The sequence below is a fragment of the Pleuronectes platessa genome, chromosome 18 (genome assembly GCF_947347685.1).
Source record: "Pleuronectes platessa chromosome 18, fPlePla1.1, whole genome shotgun sequence".
NCBI classification, from domain to species: domain Eukaryota; kingdom Metazoa; phylum Chordata; class Actinopteri; order Pleuronectiformes; family Pleuronectidae; genus Pleuronectes; species Pleuronectes platessa.
Window position 1 is genome coordinate 17,790,770 of NC_070643.1, and position 21,527 is coordinate 17,812,296.

General features: G+C 45.0%; 1 protein-coding gene across 3 annotated transcripts in view; it reads left to right on the forward strand.

The window, feature by feature from the left end:
* Positions 1 to 21,527, forward strand: part of rbms3 (RNA binding motif, single stranded interacting protein) — a 246,819-nt gene that overhangs the window by 129,276 nt on the left and 96,016 nt on the right. For all 3 annotated transcript variants that reach the window (XM_053446879.1, XM_053446877.1, XM_053446878.1), the window contains one exon: positions 7,142 to 7,233. In XM_053446879.1, the coding sequence (XP_053302854.1) occupies positions 7,142 to 7,233 (92 nt within the window). The remainder of the gene's footprint in view (positions 1 to 7,141; positions 7,234 to 21,527) is intronic.

The following is a 21,527-nucleotide window of genomic DNA, read 5'->3' on the forward strand; positions in this document are numbered from 1 at the left end:
TCGAGTGAAAGAGAGATTTATGATCCGTCCCTGTTTACTCTCTCCCTCACACCCTCACACCCACACACAGACACACACACACACGCAAAAACAAGAAAGTTGGAGGTCATACACACAAGCCCAGAGTAACACATTCCCATACACACCACCGCGAGAGTACCCGCAAAAATATATCATCGGTCAGCTGCTGCTGGTGCAGGATAAATGGGGGAGGACAGAGGAATGCAGTCCCACAGCGAGGATGCTCTCTCCGGGTTTGGAGCGTGACCAAGTCGGTCTTGGCTTGGCCGCAGCTACTCATGGATCACCCCCCCCCCCCCCCCCCCCCCACGCCTTTGCCTCAGTGTTTGTATTGCTGCTCACCACAACCTCCGAAAACCATCACCCGACCTCCCTTCAGGGCAGAAGGAGCAGTCAGAGCCCCCGGGTGCAACAAAAGGCATCTATAAATACACAAGCAGTAAAATATGGCTTCTGTTCTTTCATTCTTCCAAACTCATTTTGAAATTCTAAAATATTTTATGTTATTAGTTCCAGCACTAAATCTCATATTTTCCTTCTTTGATAAATGACTCAATAATCTACTGTTGTTCTACATTGTGTATTAATTGACTCAGGATTTCCAAACCTTTACTATTGTATGTGTTGCATGTGCACACTCACAAATGTAAAACTACACACACACACATTCATACACACACAGTTTATTTGCAGTTTGATGTCAGAACAAGGTCAAAATGATGCACAAACTAAAAGATCCAACATGATGCGGCACAGCGACTCGGACATTAATCACAAGAGCCATATTACCATCATTGCCGTTCATATTTGTGCACGGAGTGGCCCATCTATTTCTCCCATTAACACAATAATTACTTTTATACATGCAAAGTGCGAATTATTAACATACATGTAACCACAATAATGAATCACCCGTGAACAACCGCAGCTTCACAACTCTCCTGGATGACTCACAAGGACAAAAACAATTACAGTGTTTGCCCCGTGCACCGCAGTAACGCTCCGTGACTTGTCACTGATTCATTATTCATACTTAGGGCATTATTATTCCATTGTATGCAGGGCAAAATGGGATCATTAGCGCTGAATATGAGAATGTGAAAAATGAAAATATTGGGGAAAATGCTGGTGCATGCAGTGGGTAGGAAACCCCAAACAATCCGGACTATTAGTAGATAAAGAATGGTAATTTCCCCAGAAGTAATTAGGATTAGCATAATACGGTGGTGAATGCATGATGCATGTATGATTGATACGTCGATACACGTTCTGTAATGAGTCCCTTATCTGCACCCCCCCCCCCCCCCCCACAACTTAAGACTTTTTGTGTGAAGCGCAGCTCGAGGTGGCATCTTCGGTTGTGGTAGACCTCCTTGAGGGGAGCCATGCTAGGGGCACCCTGCCTCACACACACACACACACACACACATACACACAAACTGAGGCTTCAGTGGAGTGGAAGCGGTTGGAGCTCACTACAGCATCATCCTGTAGTAACTGATTGAAGATGGTTCTTTTATCTTGACAGGCTCCTTGTTAGAGCCAGACCAGGAAATATGATATGGCAGCTTATGTTCTCTTTATTCCTCTCAGAGAGACGGACTGTCTGTGTGCACAGTGTGTGTTTGTGTGTGTGTGTGTGTGTGTGTGTGTGTGAGTGGGTGCGTCACTGACTGACAATATAAAGAAGGACAACACAACGACATTTTCTCCCACTGTACAAAGACAAAGCAAAAAGACCCTGGGGTTTGACACCGCCGTCTTGGAGCATCATTCAGATCCAGAATCTGTGCAGTAAGGATCCGTGAGTGGAGACGAGGTATCGAGATGTCATATCGAGGCCTCACCCCCCATTTATATCATCAAATGACAAATTAAAACCAAGCTTATAAGAAACATGACCATACATCAATAAGATTAAAAACTACCTTAATGGCAGAATCTAGTTTATAGTTTGGCACAGGTCCCATATGTTAACATGGATGAGATGGGGCTCATTACATGAACCACAAGCAAACCATCTTCATTACAGACTGGATATCAGCAGCACACTCAGGACACTTTGGCTCCAGCTTGGTACACTGGAAGGAAACTAAACTAAATGTGTCCTCCATCTTTTTATCCAGTCTTCAATCTCTATGTACTGTCGTTAGTTGGATTGTTTGTGTGTGTGTGTGTGAGTGTGTGTAGACCCAGTGATCTTGTGTGTGGATATGTGTGTGCTCCAGGAACCGTGTGTGTGTGTGTGTGTGTGTGTGTGTGTTGTGTGTGTGTGTGTGTGTGTGTGTGTGTGTGTGTGTGTGTGTGTGTGTGTGTGTGTGTGTGTGTGTGTGTGTGTGTGTGTGTGTGTGTGTGTGTGTGTGTGTGTGTGTGTGTGTGTGTGTTTGCAGCTGCCCTGCATTACCAGCAGTTACTCTTGTAGTGAGTCACTTTGAGCTGCTTCTAAGTGACAGCTATCGATTGGGTGTTTGTGTTGTTGCAGAGGCTTCAAAGCAACACCTTGCCCTCTGCATCCCACTTGAGACAGTAGCTCCACGGTATCCATATTCAATACAGCAGCAGTACAGCATGCACTTGGCTTCTGCTTGCATTCGTGTGCTGGTGTTTTATAAGTGTGTGGAATGTGGCATCTTAGGTTGAGTCCTGACCCTGAAGCTTCTCCTCTACTTGATTGACTTTTTCTTCTGCTCATTGACTAAACAAGGATCAGTGTAGGAGAGAGAAAATGCATCTGCAAAGCACAGACACACACAGGTAATGTTAAAGGGCTTGTTTATCTGAATTATAAAAACACATTTATCATCATATTTATGTCTCAATATCACTTAATAATCCCTATTTGTCACTGTGGATATTTATAAGACTAAAATAGAAAGTGAAAGTCAGTTTTGCTTCATTGCTCTGTGCCCTTTCCTGGTAGGTGACCTTCTTTGGTAAAAACTTGTAATTAATCAGAAGCAGAATTTTGTTTATTTTTCTTCAGCTAGTTATATTTGTTGGAACGGATTTATGGCTCTGACTGACTCTGTCTTTCTGATGAAAGTTCATCACCTCAACTTAAATGATAAAGATGAATTATTACCTGTTTCTTAGCCTTCCATCCATCTATCCATTTCAAACAAATATATAAAATATCACATGTACAACATATAAATAACCATAAAAGTTTATATTTGCTCACAAGAAGAGAAGGAAAAGTCCAAGTAAAGTTAAATGTGTCGTATTTATTATCTAATTTAATATAAAGACCTATTGAGCTGTGAGATTGACCCAAAATGAGTCACTTAACTTCAGTGTTCAAACACTACAAAGTGTTTGGCTCATATAATGAAGCAGGAGCGCTCACAAGAACTGTGCATACTCACATATATATACAAAAACAATGACTTTTCCATAACCTCCGCAACTGTTCTCGAGATGTCTCCATATTTCTCACTTATTATTCACTTTCCCAACAAAACAAGCCTTTAACAGCTTCGCCCTGTGGCTACGGATCAAACATCCCACATCCAGGATCATTATGCGTATATCAGCTGCAATAAAAGATGCACGGGGAAAAAAAGAGCAAACTGGATTGTGTTGGTGGAGGCGGCTCGCCGAGTGTCAGCTAAAAGTCTTCCTCAGCGCATTGGGCTGACCCCGAATAACCCCCGTCCTCAAGCCGCCTCCTTTTGAATGCACTCTTTCTCCCACTGTCTTCTCTCTCTCTCTCTCTCTCTCTCTCTCTCTCTCTCTTTCCGCCCTCCCCTCTCGTCTCCCTCCATTCAGAGACGTCTGAATATAGGTCAGCGTTATTCTAAAATCCTCATCCTGCTGAAAGTTTGATAAGTGTTCTCCAGGTGGTAGTGGGGTGAATATTAAAATTGTAATTGGGGGTCCCAAGTATCCGCCCATTGGAATATCCGGATTATTAAAGAGCAACAGCCGTGGCACAGAGGGGCCTCTGTAACAGTCTGTGTGATTCTCTAAATGGGATGTGAACGTGCTCTTGGATCTAAATGGGGGGAAAGAGTCGCTTCTGTCTCTTTAAAAAATGTCAAATTACAATTCTGTTTCTCTCCTACATTTCCAAGAAAGCACATCTGGTGATATCTATAGCCTTTGGTTTTACTCACCCGGAATTGGAGCAATCCATCTCTTGATTTTGTCTCCCTTCGTCGCAGAGCAATGGAATTGAATAGATATTCTTTTATGGTGCACTGAAAAAATTGCGTTTCAAAGATTCAACAGCAAAAACGTTTTTCTATAAACAGCACCATCCCACCCACTCTCCTCTGGATATCCCATTAACCAATTTTATTTTTACCAGGAAAGAAAAACACTGTTATGCGACAAATTAAAGGAAAACTCTGAAATGCATGGAAGAACATCTCGATGGCTGCAGATGCTTCCACACGAAGAGTAACCGACCAGTTTAAATATGATCTGAATCACATGCTATAGCCTTCCCAGTCACCAGCTCTCTGCTTCACTGGTAACAACCCTGTCCTTCCAGAAAAGAGAGAGACATCAGTCATTTCCAGCGAGCACGCCACACTGACATGTGTTGATGTGACAAAACGCTCCGGTAGCTGTAGAGAGTACGACAGGAGGAAAGGAGGAAGTGTTATGAAGTGACGGCGTCTAGAAGGAGACGGGTGGGGTCAGGGGGGATGGATGGGTCGACACAATATTAGCCTCGAGCGCAGGAGAGAGCTCCTCATTGTCCAGTTCAAACCGAGTGTCAGATTCTTTCAATTATGACAATCAGATTTAGATCAAGAGCAGAGATGAAGACCCTCAGTTCACCTCTGGACATTATTCATGAATTTAAGAAAAAAAAGGAGCTTAGAAATTCAAAATTTTACAATTCCCCTTTTTCTGCGATGAAAGAGAAAAAAATGAAATATAGACAAATAAGTCCTTGGGGTCAGGATGTCAGGTGAATGAAACTCACATTGCATTATAGCTGGAAACATGAAGCCAAACTGGACGGGATACAGGATAAAGTAAAGTTAGTTAACATCACACAGGCAATGTTACGCAGGCACGTTTTGTGGTGAGTGAGCTAATGGGAAAGAGCCTGAAACCTCAAGAAGGAGAATTGTTGCTTCTGCAGAGTTGTAGAAATCAGAAACAGTCAGTTTATCACAATGAACTTTCCTTTCAGAGCAGATCATTGATATTAGCACAAGATACTGTGAAAAGCCTGAAGGACACAGCAAAAATACTCTCTCTCTGGCCTGCGATGAAAACACACGTAACAAATACAGCTCAACTCGCCATTTGTTTGATTCGATGAATGGCACCAACAAAAGCCGAGGATTTCAATCAGCAAGTTTTACTTTCACTAGTTTTCTGGTGTTTCTGTGTTTGCAGCAAAGTTCACTTCATGGTCTCACTCAAGACTAGAGGTAGCTCACGTGGGCAATTCATCATTCATGTGATGCAGTCCAGGGTAAAAGTTCAGCCTGATTCTAGATTTAGATGGCGACAGATTCTGGGTTCAAAATCCGGCCAAATGAGTCCAATGTCTGTCCTGCTTCAGTTAGATTCATAAAAAGTGGAAATCACCTTCTACTCATTCACACATCGTCTGTTTTTTAATATTTTTTTTGTGTTTTGACGTTTCACTCCAGCTCTTCATATTCCCACAATTAAAGACCCGCCTCCGCCAGCCCCGCTCCCCACAGCTCGCCATTAATCAGTGCTCACGCTCGATTTCACCTTCCGCCACAGGTTATGATTTTCACATTGCTCCATATTCCTTCACCGCCGTCCGACAAGGAAGTGACCCCAAACCCCGCTGCTGCCTTTACACTACACACACACATACACACACACACACACGCTTCTCAAATATTTACACAGGTATTGTGAGAACTGAAGCTGCTACGTGTGTGTGTGTGTGCACATTATCGTTCCCATACATGAACGAGCACCCCCCCCCCCCCCCACCACCACCACCACCACCACCACCACCTCACACCCATTATCCTTTTCTAATTACACTTTTCTTCTGAAACAGTGGATCAGAGGGCACCATTGACTGCTTTTAATCCGCCACCAAATTTTAATTAACACGGACGTGACCCCCTCCTCCGACTCCGATACATCCCGCAGAACGTCGGGATCACAATAACTCATAAATCACAGTCGCAGAATTCATTCCCACCACTCTCCCCCCCCCCCCCCCGTTGATGGATTTCCAGATGGGGGCTGTTAATGTCAGGAAAATATGAGAGCTGGGGGGGGGGGAGGCAAAAGGGAGAAAGACAGAAAGGCAACGTTTGTGAGGAGTATAAGTCGGTTTTCATGTGCATGAAAGAGGGTGTTGAAATATGGAGAGAGAGGGAGAGAAATGGCCGCCGCTCTGGTACGCTGTCAACCTCTGAGAGATTTGTTACCGGGGAGAGGATTATGGAGGCTGTGAAATGGGGTTGTGTTAATATGCCGGGTGTTGAGGAGCACGATGTGGGCCAGCCCGGCTTCACAGGCTTTTTGAAAATCAAGCAGCTGAACGAGTGAAAACTGAAAATGACTCAATGATGTAGTGGAGGGAACAGTCCGTGCCGGCGTGCACTTGATTGTAATATCTCCTTAATCGTGCATTTTTTATCCGGGGTACTTTTCATAAATTACAAACACATGAATTATTAATCCTGTTGAAATAATGCACACGAGTTGTCGTTAAAAAACTGCAAATCAGATTTTTTTTTCTGTTTTGCAAAACGACAACTGCGATGGTCTTTATTTCTTCATTTGTATTCTGCACAATGCTCGTGGGTTTTTTGTTTGTGTGTTTGCACACGAGTGTATATCAGTGTGTGTGTGTGTGGAGGTGGAGGTGGGCAGGGTGCCGGGGTCTGTTATTACTAAATCACTCATCCATGCTACTAATTAAGATGCATAGCGTCCCCCTATGAGCATCAGTGTCACTAATTATCAAACAATGTAGTGCTCACCAGATATGAGAACTGGCAGCCTCTCTAGTCATGTTACCAACTTATTACTGCTACAATTACCAAGTGCCTGTCATTTGACTTGTTAGTCATCTGCCTTAATCTGCCATTTCTTTTCTAATGCTCCTCTTTTCTCTCCCCCCCCCTCCCCCCCCCTCTCTCTCTCTCCCTCTCTCCAGGATATGGCTTTGTGGATTTTGACAGCCCAGCTGCGGCACAGAAGGCCGTGTCGTCTCTCAAAGCCACCGGGGTGCAGGCCCAAATGGCCAAGGTAAGGACGGCTTAATAACAAGGGTTGGCGTCACCACTTCCTCTTGCACAACCATTCACAATTTGAACACTCAGTTCCCCCCCGAGGATTAAACATCGTACACTTGACGCTCTCAACAGATGTTGACGGACCTGAAAGCTCCCACATTCAAACTGGTTTTATCCATAAACCAATTTTTCTTATGGAAAGTCATTTTGTTTGGTGCTTTGCTGTTTAAAGACAAACTTATGAACTTTAATATGAGGACTGTTGACTGTGGAGCTTGAGTTGTGTGTGTTTGTGTTGTCATATGACAAGTTGTGAGGCATCTGTGGTGCGTGAGCGTCTGTTTTATCTCGTTGACACTCTGACAGGGACAAAGTACATTAGCAGGTCCCTTCATTTCATTGTGGTTTTCGTGGGCTGGACTATTTGTAAGAGTGTGTGTGTGTGTGTGTGTGTGTGTGTGTGTGTTATGTGTGTGTGAGCAGGTCCTGCTTTAGCTGAGGTCTGACCAGGCGCTTGTCCTGGGCTCTGCTCTATGATTAGGCTGCTAAATGGAAGCAGATGAGACGAGCTGCCCCAGTGGATTGCACAATGGAGCCAGGTTGACAGACATAGATAAGGGGTGTGGCTCAGAGGAGAGAAACACACACTGGGAGGGTTTTCACTCATTCACAATTCCACCTTAATGTATTCTATTGTATGTTAATATCAGGACTGAATGTTCAGCGTTACACACTGTGCTGTAGGTCAGTTTCAGCAGATTTAGAAGAAGAAGAGCGCTGATGATTTTGTTTGGTGTACGTCAAACCTCACGTTGTGATCAAATCGTCTTTTTCCTCGTCTCCTTCTCATCACTGTTCTGAGTGCGTAGAGAATAGACTGAAGCACAGCAGGGTCCGGTTCCCTGAGGTCTCTGACCGACGAGCCCACTCGGCTCCACCCGGCTCCACCCGGGCCATTTCAGTACCTGCAGGAGATCCTAAATAGGTGGAGAGAATGTCAGTAGCATTAAAGCGATGAATATGGTGATGACTGTGGGGATACAGTATGAGTGATTCTCACAGATGAGATGGCCCCTCATTTGATCTGATGCAAACCCCCCCCCCCCCCCCCCCCCCTTGAAGCCAAAGGAGCCATGATGAGACGGAGAATGACCATGGCGCCGGCGAAGATGACAGAATTGATGATAACGATGAATGTGGCAATTATTTTGATCAAATGGGATGAGATCTGACAGGAGGAGATGATGTTCGGCTCGGTGCTCAGGTGTGCCATTTCTCAAATGCACCATTTGGCCGTTTCCTCCTCCCCCCCCACCGGTGTCCTCCTTCCAATATTTATAAGAGGGCAGGCTCTCAGAATACAGATAAGCTGAGCTGCTCGCCTCTCGACTTCAAGACAGAACTTTGCTTCCCTCTTCTCTCGTCAAAATGTTCACGAGAGACGTCCCGTGTCCCCAAACAGAGGAGCTGACCTTTTTCAGTGTGTGTGCCTAAGTGCACAAATTCACAAAAACCCTTTTTAACATTAGCATTTGTGTAAAATAGTTTATTTTTAAATGTTCCCTTGTTCTGTTTACACAAATGGAAAGGCCAGGGTTCTGCGGCTCTGTGCTTTTATCACACTTGTGAGAGACATTAAGAAGTAGTTTGCTTTTATAGAATCTCTCTGTTGTCTCTTTAGCAGGTATCACTACCATCACTCTACTGGCTCCTCCTCCTCCTCCTCCTCCTCCTCCTCCTCCTCCTCCTCCTCGTCTTCTTTCTCTTTTGCTTAATGCTTGGCCATCTTCTTTTTTTTTTTTTCTCGGCACACAAACACTCCCACATTCATAGACACATTTGTATTCACATCCACCGTGTGTTGTCCTGCCAAACATCCAATGAGTGCAATTTATTCCCATCAATAATTAACAGCGGGCTGTCCTTGTGCCTTGCCAAGGTGTCTCTGACACCCTTCGCTCAGTCGAGGCAGAGCGGCGTTCCCCCCCGGCAGCGCCGCTCGACAAACCCAGGTGAGCGGTGAGGACGTGTGAATCACGGAGACGAGAGCTAACGCCACGGACGACTTCCACGACGAGAGCTTCAGCCTCGTTCTCTCGCTCTCCCGGCTCCATTTTGTCACATATATCTCTTCACAAAAAAGTAATAAACAGATCCTGAGTCAGAGCCAGAGGCTTCGAGCTCATTAAATAAAACCCTCACTGTAATCAACTCCTGCCTTTTTCCCTGCCTTGACGCCATTAAAGCACTTTTATTAAGTTGCTTGAATTTAAATACAGCTGCAAGAGGAGGCGAGAAGAGAGACACAGGGAGAGGAGAAGTGTCACTTGATTTCCTCCTCTCCCTCCGATGGAACAGCCCGCTGTCTCTCCTCTTACTCCCCTTGGAATTTGAAATACCAAGGCAGCAGAGATGAAACATTGCCTTCCTTTTGTCTTGCCCTCCCCTGGGGATGGTGACAACGAGAAGGAGGAGAGGAGCCATAATTAAGACACCTAAAGGACACTTCCCCCCCCGCACCTCCCCTCCTGTCACTCACCTCTGCACAAGTCACAGATAAGAGCACTTAGCTTTGCTGCTGTGTGTGTATTTGTGTGTGTGTGTTCATTGTGTATCTTTGAGGATCCTGGTTGTATACAACATTTTAATAGTATAACAATATTGGTTAATATTTAATATAAGAATTCTACTCGAGCTTGTGATTAAAAACTAGTTTCTGATGTAACACAATGTAACAGTGGACCACAGCTCATTGCTCTCTGCAGCATTTTCATCATTTTAAGTCATTGTTTATTACAATAATAAAGCTCATCACTACATGAAGACATAGCTTTAGATTTTGGACAGTATTAGTTTTAGACTGTTACACTCACCGTGCACTTGATTAAGGACAGCGTGTGCACTTCCTTACCCATGCAATTATCCAATCAGCCAATCACGGGGCAGCAGAGCAATAAATAAAATCGGATTAAGGTTTCCGAAGCTCCTGTTACCGTACGCATCAAACGTCCGAGTGACGGGAAGAGATTTGACCTCAGTGACTTTGACCGGGGCATGAATGGAAGAGTCACAAGCGCTTGTTGGAGTATTCCTGAAACTGGTGAGCTCCTGGGATCATCACGCACAACAGCCGTAAAGTTTTTACCTAGATTGGAGCCAAAAACTAAAATAAATATCTATTGTGCACCAGCTCTGCAGACAGAAACACCTTGCTGATTGTTGGGAGGTCAAAGGAGGTTTGACGTGACACAAAGGCGACAGTCACCCTGATAACCGCTCTCAGGACAATTGAAGTCTGGTCTGATGAATCTTAATTAAATCCTGAAGCCACAGAACGTTTGGTCAGAATCTGGCATCAACATCGTGAATCCAAAGATCCTCCTCCAGCCTTGTGTCCAGAGTTCATTCTGCTGCTGGTGGTGTAATAATATGAGGAATGTTTTCTTGGCCCGTGTCCTTCATGGTTTGGATGCCACAAAGTATCTGATTATCTTTTACCGATCATGTGGCCACAATTAACTCATCTTCTTCAGTGACTACTTCCTGTGTGATACTGTCACAAATTAAAACTCAACTCAAACTGGTTTTTGTGAAATGAAAATTCAGGGCATGCCCCGGTCACCAGATCGGAAATCAATCCAACGTGAATGAGAATGTGCGGCTGACAAATCTGCAGATATGATATGATGCCGTCACGTTAACGTGGCCCAAGATATTGTGGAATCCATACCTCAAATATCTGTGTTTTCATTTCTTTGTTTATGAACACAGAGCCAGAGCGAGTCTGTCTGGATCCCTCCAGAGTTTATGTCTCCTAAATCCATAAAAGCCGGGAAATTAACATGCTGTACTTGATTTGTTTAATCTCTGCAAAGACAGCAATATAAAAATGACAAACTGTGCAGTGACGTGCTGGTTGGTGAAAGCACCGTGACTTCCTGAAGACGGAGGAAGGAGTCGGCTTCAGCAACCGACATAAAACCTATAAAACACGTTAAATATGAACTGTAAGAGGTGCTGTACATTATTATTAAGCTTTAAGCGGAGTCAGGCTCATTCCCTTTTCATTCTGTATGTTATAATAAGCTGATCATTCACTTGCACTTGTGGTTATTGATCTTCTCATCAAACCCTCGGTAAGAATCAAACGAGCATATTTTCAGAAAATGTCTAATCATTCTCTTTTCTATCAGGGATCCAATACAAATGACTGGTGTTCAAATGTATATTGTGGTTTATCATGACATCTGGGAACTGGCATCATATACTTGGTTCATGGATTATGAGTTTCATTCAGTTTGAAAGATTTTCACAGATAATAATGTTTAAATAATCGATTAACGACATGAGCACATGGATGCTGTCACAGAAATGCTACAGGTACAGTGTGAACATTTCACATCTGTGCATTGGATATGGATAGTTGTGTGTCTGTGTGTGTGCATGTGACTTTAAAATAATCTTTGGGCACGTATTTGTCTCCTCAAACCGTGGACTCCATTCCCCGTGTCACTTTGCTGCGGCAGCTTTCTGAACCGAGAGAGGAGAAGCGGTGAGCCGACAGAAAGATAACAGGTAAACGCTGCGCCTGGGTTCTCAGATGCAAACCTGTCAGCCAGCCGCCCGCCTCACTCTCCCCGGGCTGCCATTTTCCCCTTGAGCCAATCAGACTGAATTATGGGAAGGGCGCCCTCGATTGTGGTGTCTATGTCGGAGAGGTAATTCCGCCTGACAGCTGCTTGCTTTCAGACAACAGCCAGTCTTTATGGAAATCATCCCTCCCTATTCTCCCGGCAGTCGGCTTCTGCTGATAACAGTTCGGATGAAAAAACAAAACTGTCCTTTTCTTCCTCTCCTCCTTTTTTTTGTGTGTCTTTTTTATTTTTTTTTACAATCTCCTCTTTTTCTCTCCTCACTGTGGACGGCCTGGAATTAGGAAAACAACTCTGACAACCTATGGAATGTAACAATCTACATTCTGATTTAAATATATACATACTTAGGACCAACGTTAACTCAGAGTTGACTCTTTGAATCCCAATAAAAATACTATGATATAAATGTTTACGATGGAAGAGAATCCGTAAAAGTTTATAAAAATCGGAAACCATAAACTCTGCCCACTCACTAAAGTATCAAGTAAAGCGCCCGGATAGATTTAGAAGAGTTCTGCAGATGTCCTGGTTTGACCCGTGGGGACAGTGGGGACGCAGCCCGGGCTGCAGTGTCCCTCCGTCCCTCTGTCCCTTCCCCTCGTCCCCATATTTTGTTAAGGTTCACAGAAGCTACAGGCAGACTGAAAGCCGCTGCTCGCCCTTCACTTCACATTACAGCGGAGAAATTATGCTAAAAGCATCATTAAAGTGCCTCCATGAAGTGAATCCCAAATGTTCTTACCACGGCTCTCGCACCGGCACATCAACCGATAGTCACCGGCAGACGCTTCGGATGGTTTAACAGTGTGAAACCAACCGGAGTCTCGGTGCCTCTCATTTATTCTCCCTCCCATCTTTTTTGAGCTGCTCCGTCTCTCCTGCTGTCTTTGCCTGTCTCTCTCCTGTGGAAGATTTGCTGTCAATATCACATTTATATTCATGTGAAAAGGAGCGGATCCCCTCTGGGTGGTCCACAGTCAGTCAGCAGTCTTTCGCTTAATCCTTTTAAGGTGACTCCTCGGACGACTCGGCTGCGTTGACACCCCCCCCCGGACCCCACAGCCGGGCTCCATGCGAGGTGACCCCTGGGAAATAATCAAAGGGATGACTGACAATGCTGTTACAGTTGGGCGCTGACAGCAGCGAGCCCAGCCGAGCCTGCCTTCCCCTAAGCACAGGTTAAATCTGAGGAGAATGTTGCGGGGCAGGAAAACATTGTGTTGTGAATACAGCAGGATAATTGGACAGACTTCAGGGATATAGGTGCTCACTCAACAGCATCGCTCACCTCTCCGCTCGACGGCTGCCACCGTGCCATTTCCCCCTTTGTCGTTCAGCCGGAGATTGTCGGCGAGGCAAATGGAGCCAGAACCCGTTTGGATCAGCACTTCTCTCCTGTAGCTGCCATCGACAGGCGCACGGTTATGATTATTCTCACCAGCTCATTTCCTCCCATACGTTTATGCCTGTACTTCATATTCGAATGCAGTGTTTAAGTGTCTGAATGATGCTCAGCACCTACGCAACCGGTGTATATATAGTACACTTCACATCCTGGCTGTCATGTATAGGATTATCACAGAGCTAGCACCTGTAGCTGGTACATTCTCCACCGAGCTCCACCAAGGTGACTTTCAGCTTCTCTGGAGCATACAGCTAATCATGCTTCCCTCTACGAATACATCAGCTCTATGTGTCTTTCCTCTTCACTTTCATTCACTGAACCTGTGGAGTTATTTGCAATAGAGGCTATCTTTCTGTTAGTAAGCAGGATTATGTAGAAATGACCCGACTGACAGCCACATTGAGTTCAGGTGCAGGTCAGGGGTCAGATTCTGGAGGATTTCTTTGAGTGATTGAAATCTGGTGCAGCTTGATTGGAATACAGGGGACTGTGGGGCCTTGGCTGAGGTTTTATTTATTTCTAGTTTTAATTTGTTTTAATAAATCTTCAGATAGGTGTCCCAGTTTAAACTAGATGTCCCTCAGTGGAGCGCATACCTCTGTCCTGACCCGCACCGCATCCTTCCACCAAGTTTCCTGAACCCCTACCTTTGCATTGACCTGAAAGAAAGTTTAAACTTGATGCAATACTTTTTTGCAGTGTGTTTAGCTGCAGTGTTGCCCAGCACACCGCCCCCCACTCCTCCCTGCTCCCCCCACAGAAGTGAGAGTTTTGAAGGGCAAAGCCAGTGCGAGTGAGACGGACCATCTGACGAGCACCGGCTCCCGAGCACCTCTGTTGGCTTCCACTGTCTCCGCCGTCTAATTACGCTTCAATCATCTGCAGGAGCGCCGCGTGCGGTAAATTATTTCCCCCAGCCTGCTCGGTGACGTGCCGAGCTGTGAGCGTGAGAGTGCGAAACAGAGACAGACACTGAGCATAAATCAGTGGAAGATGGAGTGAAACTGATATGACGCAAGACAAAAAGAAAAGTTGGGAAGAGGGTGAAACAACTTTGGGAGGAGACAAAGAGCGAGAGACATTGCAGGGAGAAAGAGGAGAGAGAGAGAGGCCAGCGCTAATGACCAAAGTTACAAACACATCACTTAGGCAGACAGAGGGGAGCGAGATAGAGGGGAGGATGGAGAGACAGGGAGGAAAGGCAGTCGCAGCATCTGCATTACTAATCCTGCTGGTGTGACACTCAGCACAGATACAGAGGAATCATTTTCACGATGCTGCAATTACTTTTATCCACTGCATTCTGTCATTAGGGTCCTTTTCAGTGTGTTTGTATTGGTCTCCACTCCTGCAGTGATAAATAGATCTAATTAAAGCATAATTTGGAGTGGTTGTGTTGTTTTGTGTTTGTGAATAGCGTCTATTCTTTGAACAAATTGCTCCAAAATGGCCTTGTGTCCAAATTGTGGGCTTGAAAAAGAACAGTGAAGGTCTGCAATCTGGTTATTCTCAAGGCCGCCCCATGCTTGCTTTGAAGCAAACATAAATATGGCTCCCTTTTTTCCCCTCCAGGCTCGGTAATGGTCACAGTGTGCAGTTATTAGAATCTCTTTGATGTGGCAACTGTGCCAACCTGCCCGCTGTCTCTGTGAATTGATCTGGCTCAATTAGCAGGGCCCGCAGAGACCGCGTTCAAAGGACCGGGCTCCCACACTCACCACTGACACACAGGGAACCAGGTGAAACGCTTTGCATTCATTTACTCAGCCGGCCCTGGGAAGACAACCTGTGAATAGATGTGAATATTGGAAAATCAATGGTGCAGCTTCAGCGTTTAAAAAAGGGGGAGGGGGGGAGGGCAGGTTTCTGCTGTTGCTATATCGTTAGCAATATAACATCTGTTTGCTTTCAATCTGGGAGAAACGTTACAAGTCCGACATCAAACTTGAGTCTTGCACGTAGGTCAGAGTGGTCAGTGTTGAGCACTGAGCCTGAAGCTATTGATGCTGGTGGTGATTCCAGAAAGCAACTAAATTAACCGGATCATTAATATTCTCCATTCAAATGGAAAGACCACTACCTGCTGAATGAAGCTGTCTACATTAAACACATCCTTGTCTATAAACCAAGCATTGTGATGTATAGTTAAATGACAACATGGCGGACATACGGCAAAAAAGCTCATCTTACTCTTTACAAGTGAATTCCCTGCTGTAGTTTGATTTAACCAAGCATCTGTATTTTTATACATCTCAACACGACCGTGGATTTCACTTCTACATCTTAACCATCTTTTGGATTCAAACCCAGGTGCACGACGAGCCCTCTCTTCCACCCGTCCCGCTCGCCCTGATTCAGCTGACCCATTTCAATTTGTCTTCATCAGTCATAGCAATTAACTCTGGGATTAGATTCCTCAATGCCAGCCACCTCCAGTCCTCCCTACATCCCACCATCCCTCCATCTATCCCTCCATTGGTCCGTGATGTCCGGGCTTAATAACCAACCGGTGCTTCTCTGCATTCGAGGTGTCACACCGATGCACATAAAGGGACTGAGCACTTGTCTTTCTTTGAATTGTAGGTGTCAGAAATCTAAGGATACTTAAAGCTGCCCTCTAGTCTGGAGAACTGTAATTTTGCCTTGAGTGTCAGTGTCAGATTGTCGGTCTGGTGCTTCTCTGGTCTCCTTGTGGCTGAGAGGTTTTTAAATGATGAATTACAGAGGGACACATATTTACACAAACACATTAAAAAATATCAGTTTATTATCAGAGATCATGTGGCACACGTGCATCTGTGCAGCGCTAATGACTACTCTGACTCCTCTTCCTGCAAGATGACCTATATTCAAAGGTTTACACGATCAACTGCACAGCTATGATCAACACTAGAGCCTTTGTTTCCATCCACTCATTCATGTGTTCACTTTGTGGTCGTGACCTTGTGGTCGTACACCCAAAGTCGTTTTTTTTTTTTTTCAGTGCCCTCTCTCTTATAATCCACAAGTGTCAAAGGAAACCAGTAGAAAGAGACGTCTCTCTGAATCTAGGCCCCTTAGAGACGTGTGTGTGTTCTGTGCATGAAGCTTTGAGAAGCCTCCACGAGGACAGAGACGAGCCACAGTGACAACACTAAAGTGAACAAAGATGGCAGACTTGTTCACTTGTCAGACGCGAAAAAACCACTATAGAAGCATTCTTCATGTTTCACAAATAATTGTCAGTTTTGTTTTTTCAGCTGACACACAACATCCTGCCCTTATTCCATCATTAGGTGCCGGTAGCTCAAGAGTCAGGACTGTTTGTCATCGTGAAAACTACACGAGCAAACTCTCCATTCATCACCACTTTTTAAAATAATGTTCGTACACACTCAAAGTGACTTTATTATAACACAGGACCTTACGTTCATATTTAATTCAGCAGAAAATTGAATTTGGTTAATGTGATGTCGCTCTTCCACCGCAGCATCATAAGTACACACGTCAACTTTTAGCTAGTGCTCACATCGAGTCGCACACTTGTGTGACTCCACGTTCCCATCGGGTGGCTCGGCATTGATCATATTTAATAACTGAGGGTGCTGCGCCACAATCGGAATGGAATCTGTGTCAGTGCTAACTCTCGAACAGTTTTTTTTACAAATACACGTACTGTAGTATTTTTGTTTCGATTGTAGCTGCAGTTTCATAGTTTCTCTCCTTCTATGAGACCCACCTGTTCCCTTCTCTTTATCCAGCTGTCCTCACACCATCACTGCAATTTGTCTCCTTATTTTGACTCTTCTATCTTTTCCTCTATCCCTCCCTTCCTCTCCTCATCACGCCTTATCTCCCGCACACCAACTCCCTCCCTCTTTTAACGAATTCTACACGCACGCCATGTTAAATTACGCTGACTGTTCCCATTTCCAGTGTCTCCAATCACATGTGAGAGTTCTGCAGGAAGAGGGAGCAGCGAGTCCAGGGCCGGGCGGATCAGGGCCGGGACTCTGTCTCTCTCAGGGTTGATGAACCAGCCCCCTCTGACACCGACACAGCCCTGTTCTGCTTAATGAGGAAGAGGAAACGTAGAGTAGCGGGTCCCTTTTTTATCTAAATCACACAACTCCCATAAGTCTTTGTGTGCGAGGGTGTGGACACGCCTGTGGGGGGGATAGATAAAAACAGGAAGAGAAGGAAAAAAGACAGAAGCTGTTCCTCATCCAAGAATCAGACACTCTAGATTGTGTGAGATGTTTTGGGGGCGATGTGATTCTTTTTGTGTGTTTTCCCTCGAGACGGTTCTTTTGTGTGTCAAAGATAAAATGAAAAGGAAACGAGAGACCGTCTTAAGATGAGATCACACAACAGGACACCAGTCATCATGTTGAGGTTCCAACCAATGAGCAAATCATTCGTCCATATTAGTCCATGTCTTCCAAAAGCTTAAGGATGCTCTGCTGAGTGACATGCAGGAATCTCTGCTTTGCTTTGGAGGTCCTACAAGTCAAGGTCATTGTAGTTTATCTAAACTCAGAGGTCATTCTACACACACGTACTGTACGTCCATCCACAGGACGCCTGATGCTTTGCACACAGGAGGAACTGGATGCGGCAGAGAGAAGAAAGTGTTGAGCTCAGTTGCAGGTAATTTAGTTTTTGTTTGAAAGCGTTGGTCAGCAGATCAGAGGGAGAAAGAGGAGACGGGTAGATCTCTGGCTCGTGGGGGTCCTCGGCCCCTCGGAGGTGATTCCACATCATTGCCTTCGCCCTCTGAAGGATATCACATCAAAAACAAAACATCGGCACATTCCTTAAACCCACTCACGGTTTCAAGTGTGTGTCGACACCACGGTCTTCAGTGCGGCTGCTTGTTTGTTTTAATAGTCGAGTTGGTTTATTGAGAAAGTCGTTCTGTCATGCAAATGTTGCTTTTCCTGCACATTTATTTATATCAACTAAAAAAAATCGTTGCTGCCTGTTTTTGTTTGTGTTTGCTCAGTGCCAGTATTTTGTCTGCACGCGTTCTGAAGTCGTCTTGATGTCTCTTCCTCTCTCCGTTATCTCAATTTGTCTTTTTCGCACGTCTCCCGCTGTTTTCTCCTTTCCCTCCCGCTCCAAACCTTAAACACCGTGATTCTGTCTCCTTCACTTACCGGCTTTCTGATGTCGCTTGGCGTGTGACATCGCGGGGCATTGTTCAGAGCGTTATCTCGGCATCCTTCTTGCCATCGTTGTGTTGCAGCTGTGTCGTGTGAGGGTTATCTCGCTGCCATCTCTGGTTTTTTATCTTTTGCATTATCTGTTGGTTTATCTCAGCGCCGTTGTCCCAGTGTTATCGTGTGTCACCATCAAGGTGGCGACCTCTCTCTCTCTCTGACAGCGTCTTCAAACTCGCCCTGGATCTCCAAGCAGCTCCTTTCAACTTTTCCTCCCTGCCATGGATTATTAACGAGATTTTCAACGCTTTGGATTTCATCATGCTCGGTGTCAAAATATTAGATTTTCTCCTTTTTCGTTTTTTTGTTGCGTGAATGCTTGTTTGTTTTCTAGCTTTCTCCCGGATGTGCACATTTCCAAATGCATCAAACCTGTGTTAATCACTCGGAATTATTTGTTTTGCCAGCGACTGTGATTTGTCTGTTGTGTACGTCTGTGTTTACATGGCTGAGAGTCTGTGCTGTTAAATCGGCTTCCGAGCGTGGTGTGATTCACAGCAGATGGCCGCCTTCATCCAGAGGAGCGCGACAGCCCAGGAAAGTTAAAGCTGAGAACGGTAGACAAGATAGAAAAAGGGGAGGAAGGATCTCGGGACGCGATCGCTATCGAAACCATCCGCTCGGTAGAGGGAGCGTCCATCCTCCTCTTCCTCCCTGCTTGGTATGTGACATATATACAAAATGTCTCCCAGGCTAATTTGCAAAGCAGTACACACTGTTTGCAGATTCATTTTGAAGTTAGCAGTCAAATAGAATCCACTCTCTTGCCTTGGTGCGGTGGAATCCGACTGGAGACACCCCTCGATATGCACTCCAGGCTGTTTGCACATCAGTCGATCTGCTAATGCCTCTTTTCTTTCTCCATCTGCTCCTCGTGTACAGTATCTTCTTGACGGTGAAGTTAACGTCTCCCCGCGGTGTCTCGTACAGTTCCTTCACCGGATATCTAAACAGAAAACCCTTCGGCCTCCTCGCTCTCTGCTGGTCCCCATGAGAGCAAATCATCAGATTTGTATGCCATATGTTTTTAGGGGTCCACACGTTGGAAGGCGCCGACACCCCAGCGCAGAGTCACCGCTGGTTTATTAAAAGGGTACAAGCACCTCATAACTGTCAGAAGAAGGAAGAGGCGGCCTTGACAAGCTAGCTGGTGGTGGGGAGGCGCTGCCATCTTGAATAATGATCAGTCCCTCTGCGGTCCCTCTGTGAGATTAAGTTAAAACATAGTGATGCTTTTTGTTCACCACAGCACATCACTCTCCTTCTAGACGGACTCCCCTGCATTTGAACCGAGAGGAACCGAACTACAGAGGAAGTAGAGTTTTAGGTTTAAGAAAACAGGAACATTTGTATGTCATATTTTTGGTACAATGTAAATCACAGTTCTCTTCCTGTACGAATTATTTTTACCATTAAGTTCATGTATTGAATAATAGAGGATTGGATTTTAGAAAAGATGTATTCATAACTTTGTAAAAAACCTCCATGGTTTCATCTTTTATTTAGCTGTGCCACTCTTGGTAAACTCACCTCTTTTAACACGCATGCACAAGTCATGTCAAGCAGCACAGAGCGGGTCGATGGACGAGAGCCACGGCAGTACGGTCGAGTGATCGAAACAAAAACCATAAACTCAGAGAGGCACTAGCCGGCGGCTCGCCAGATGGAGAAGACTCCTGCAGTCGAGAGGAGGTACCAGCTGCTAGTGTAACTCACATCTGCAAAGACAAGGCCCCAGATTCCACCGAGAAAAGACAAGTAACGATAACGATTAAGATCTGATTTATCTGGTTATGGAACAACAGATCATATCACACAGCTCTAATATTCTGGTATTACTGCCCCATGCTGGATAGTTGTCCTCGTGATCTCTTTCCCGACCCCAGATTATGCGTTTTGCCTCATTTTAAACCGACGTTTTCATTATTTCTGGCTCATCCAGTAGCTGACCGGGCGAATGGGTGAACTCGTGATTTCTACATGTGTCGACACCACTGGCTCTATTTATATACCACCCACTGCTGCTTGTGGCATGAATTCACAGGTCAGCACGACTGTGAACACTGAATTAACATGTAAATGATGTGCAGTGTTTCCTCTGTGAGAGCCGCATCACACTGCTACGAGTGGAGGAGATTAACAAGTCCTGAGAAACTACTGCTGTAGAACTTATTAAAATGTAGTTAAAAAACTCATACTTTGTGTGTATGTATATTTCCTATTTTGATTACCATGCACAAATACACTGTATGTACTTCACCACTACAGCTACAACGCCATCCTCAGGGAAATGCTGATGTGTTTACATCTGTAATCCCTGGGTGGTTTTACTATATACTACAAAGTCATACATATAATTATTGAGCTGAAAGTCATTTTGTGTCTCTCCTTTTTATCTTTAATCTGTATTATGACAAAACAAATCCAGATTATTTTGAATATTAATATTCTTCCTGTTGACTTTTTTATTGTATTTATAATTCTGACAATACTCCCTATCTTTATATGTGGCTCATCCATTGATATCTGTCTTGTTTTATTCCACCGGTTTTATATGAATTTTAAATCAGATATTGAATATTCACAGTGAGTGACATTAACACAAACATTATCCGGTGTCGTGCTGTCACAGGAGAATTAGCTGCATCTGTTTCACGGTTTAAAAGGTTGCGTCTGACTCCGAGTGGGACGATAAGTCAGTTTTGTCATCCCCATGGAGACGGTCACACCCTCCGCCTCAGAAGCTGACAGCCAGACTCGTTGTTGCCTCGAGCGAGAGAGAGAGGGAGAGAGAGAGAGAGGGAGAGAGGGAGACGAAGGAGGAGAGGAAGAGGGAGAGAGAGAGGGGAGCGAGAAGGAGGGACAGGGAAGATGGGATCTGAAGAACCAGGGGAAGTGGAGATGTTACTCCAATCAAATTATTGGGCAATCAAGTCATAACGTGAGTAATTCAAGGCTTACATCGACGGCCCTAATCTGATTGGCCGTGCATTAGGGGCTCAAAAGAGGGCTCTTAGCGAGCACACTCAGTGGGGGGTCTCGGAGG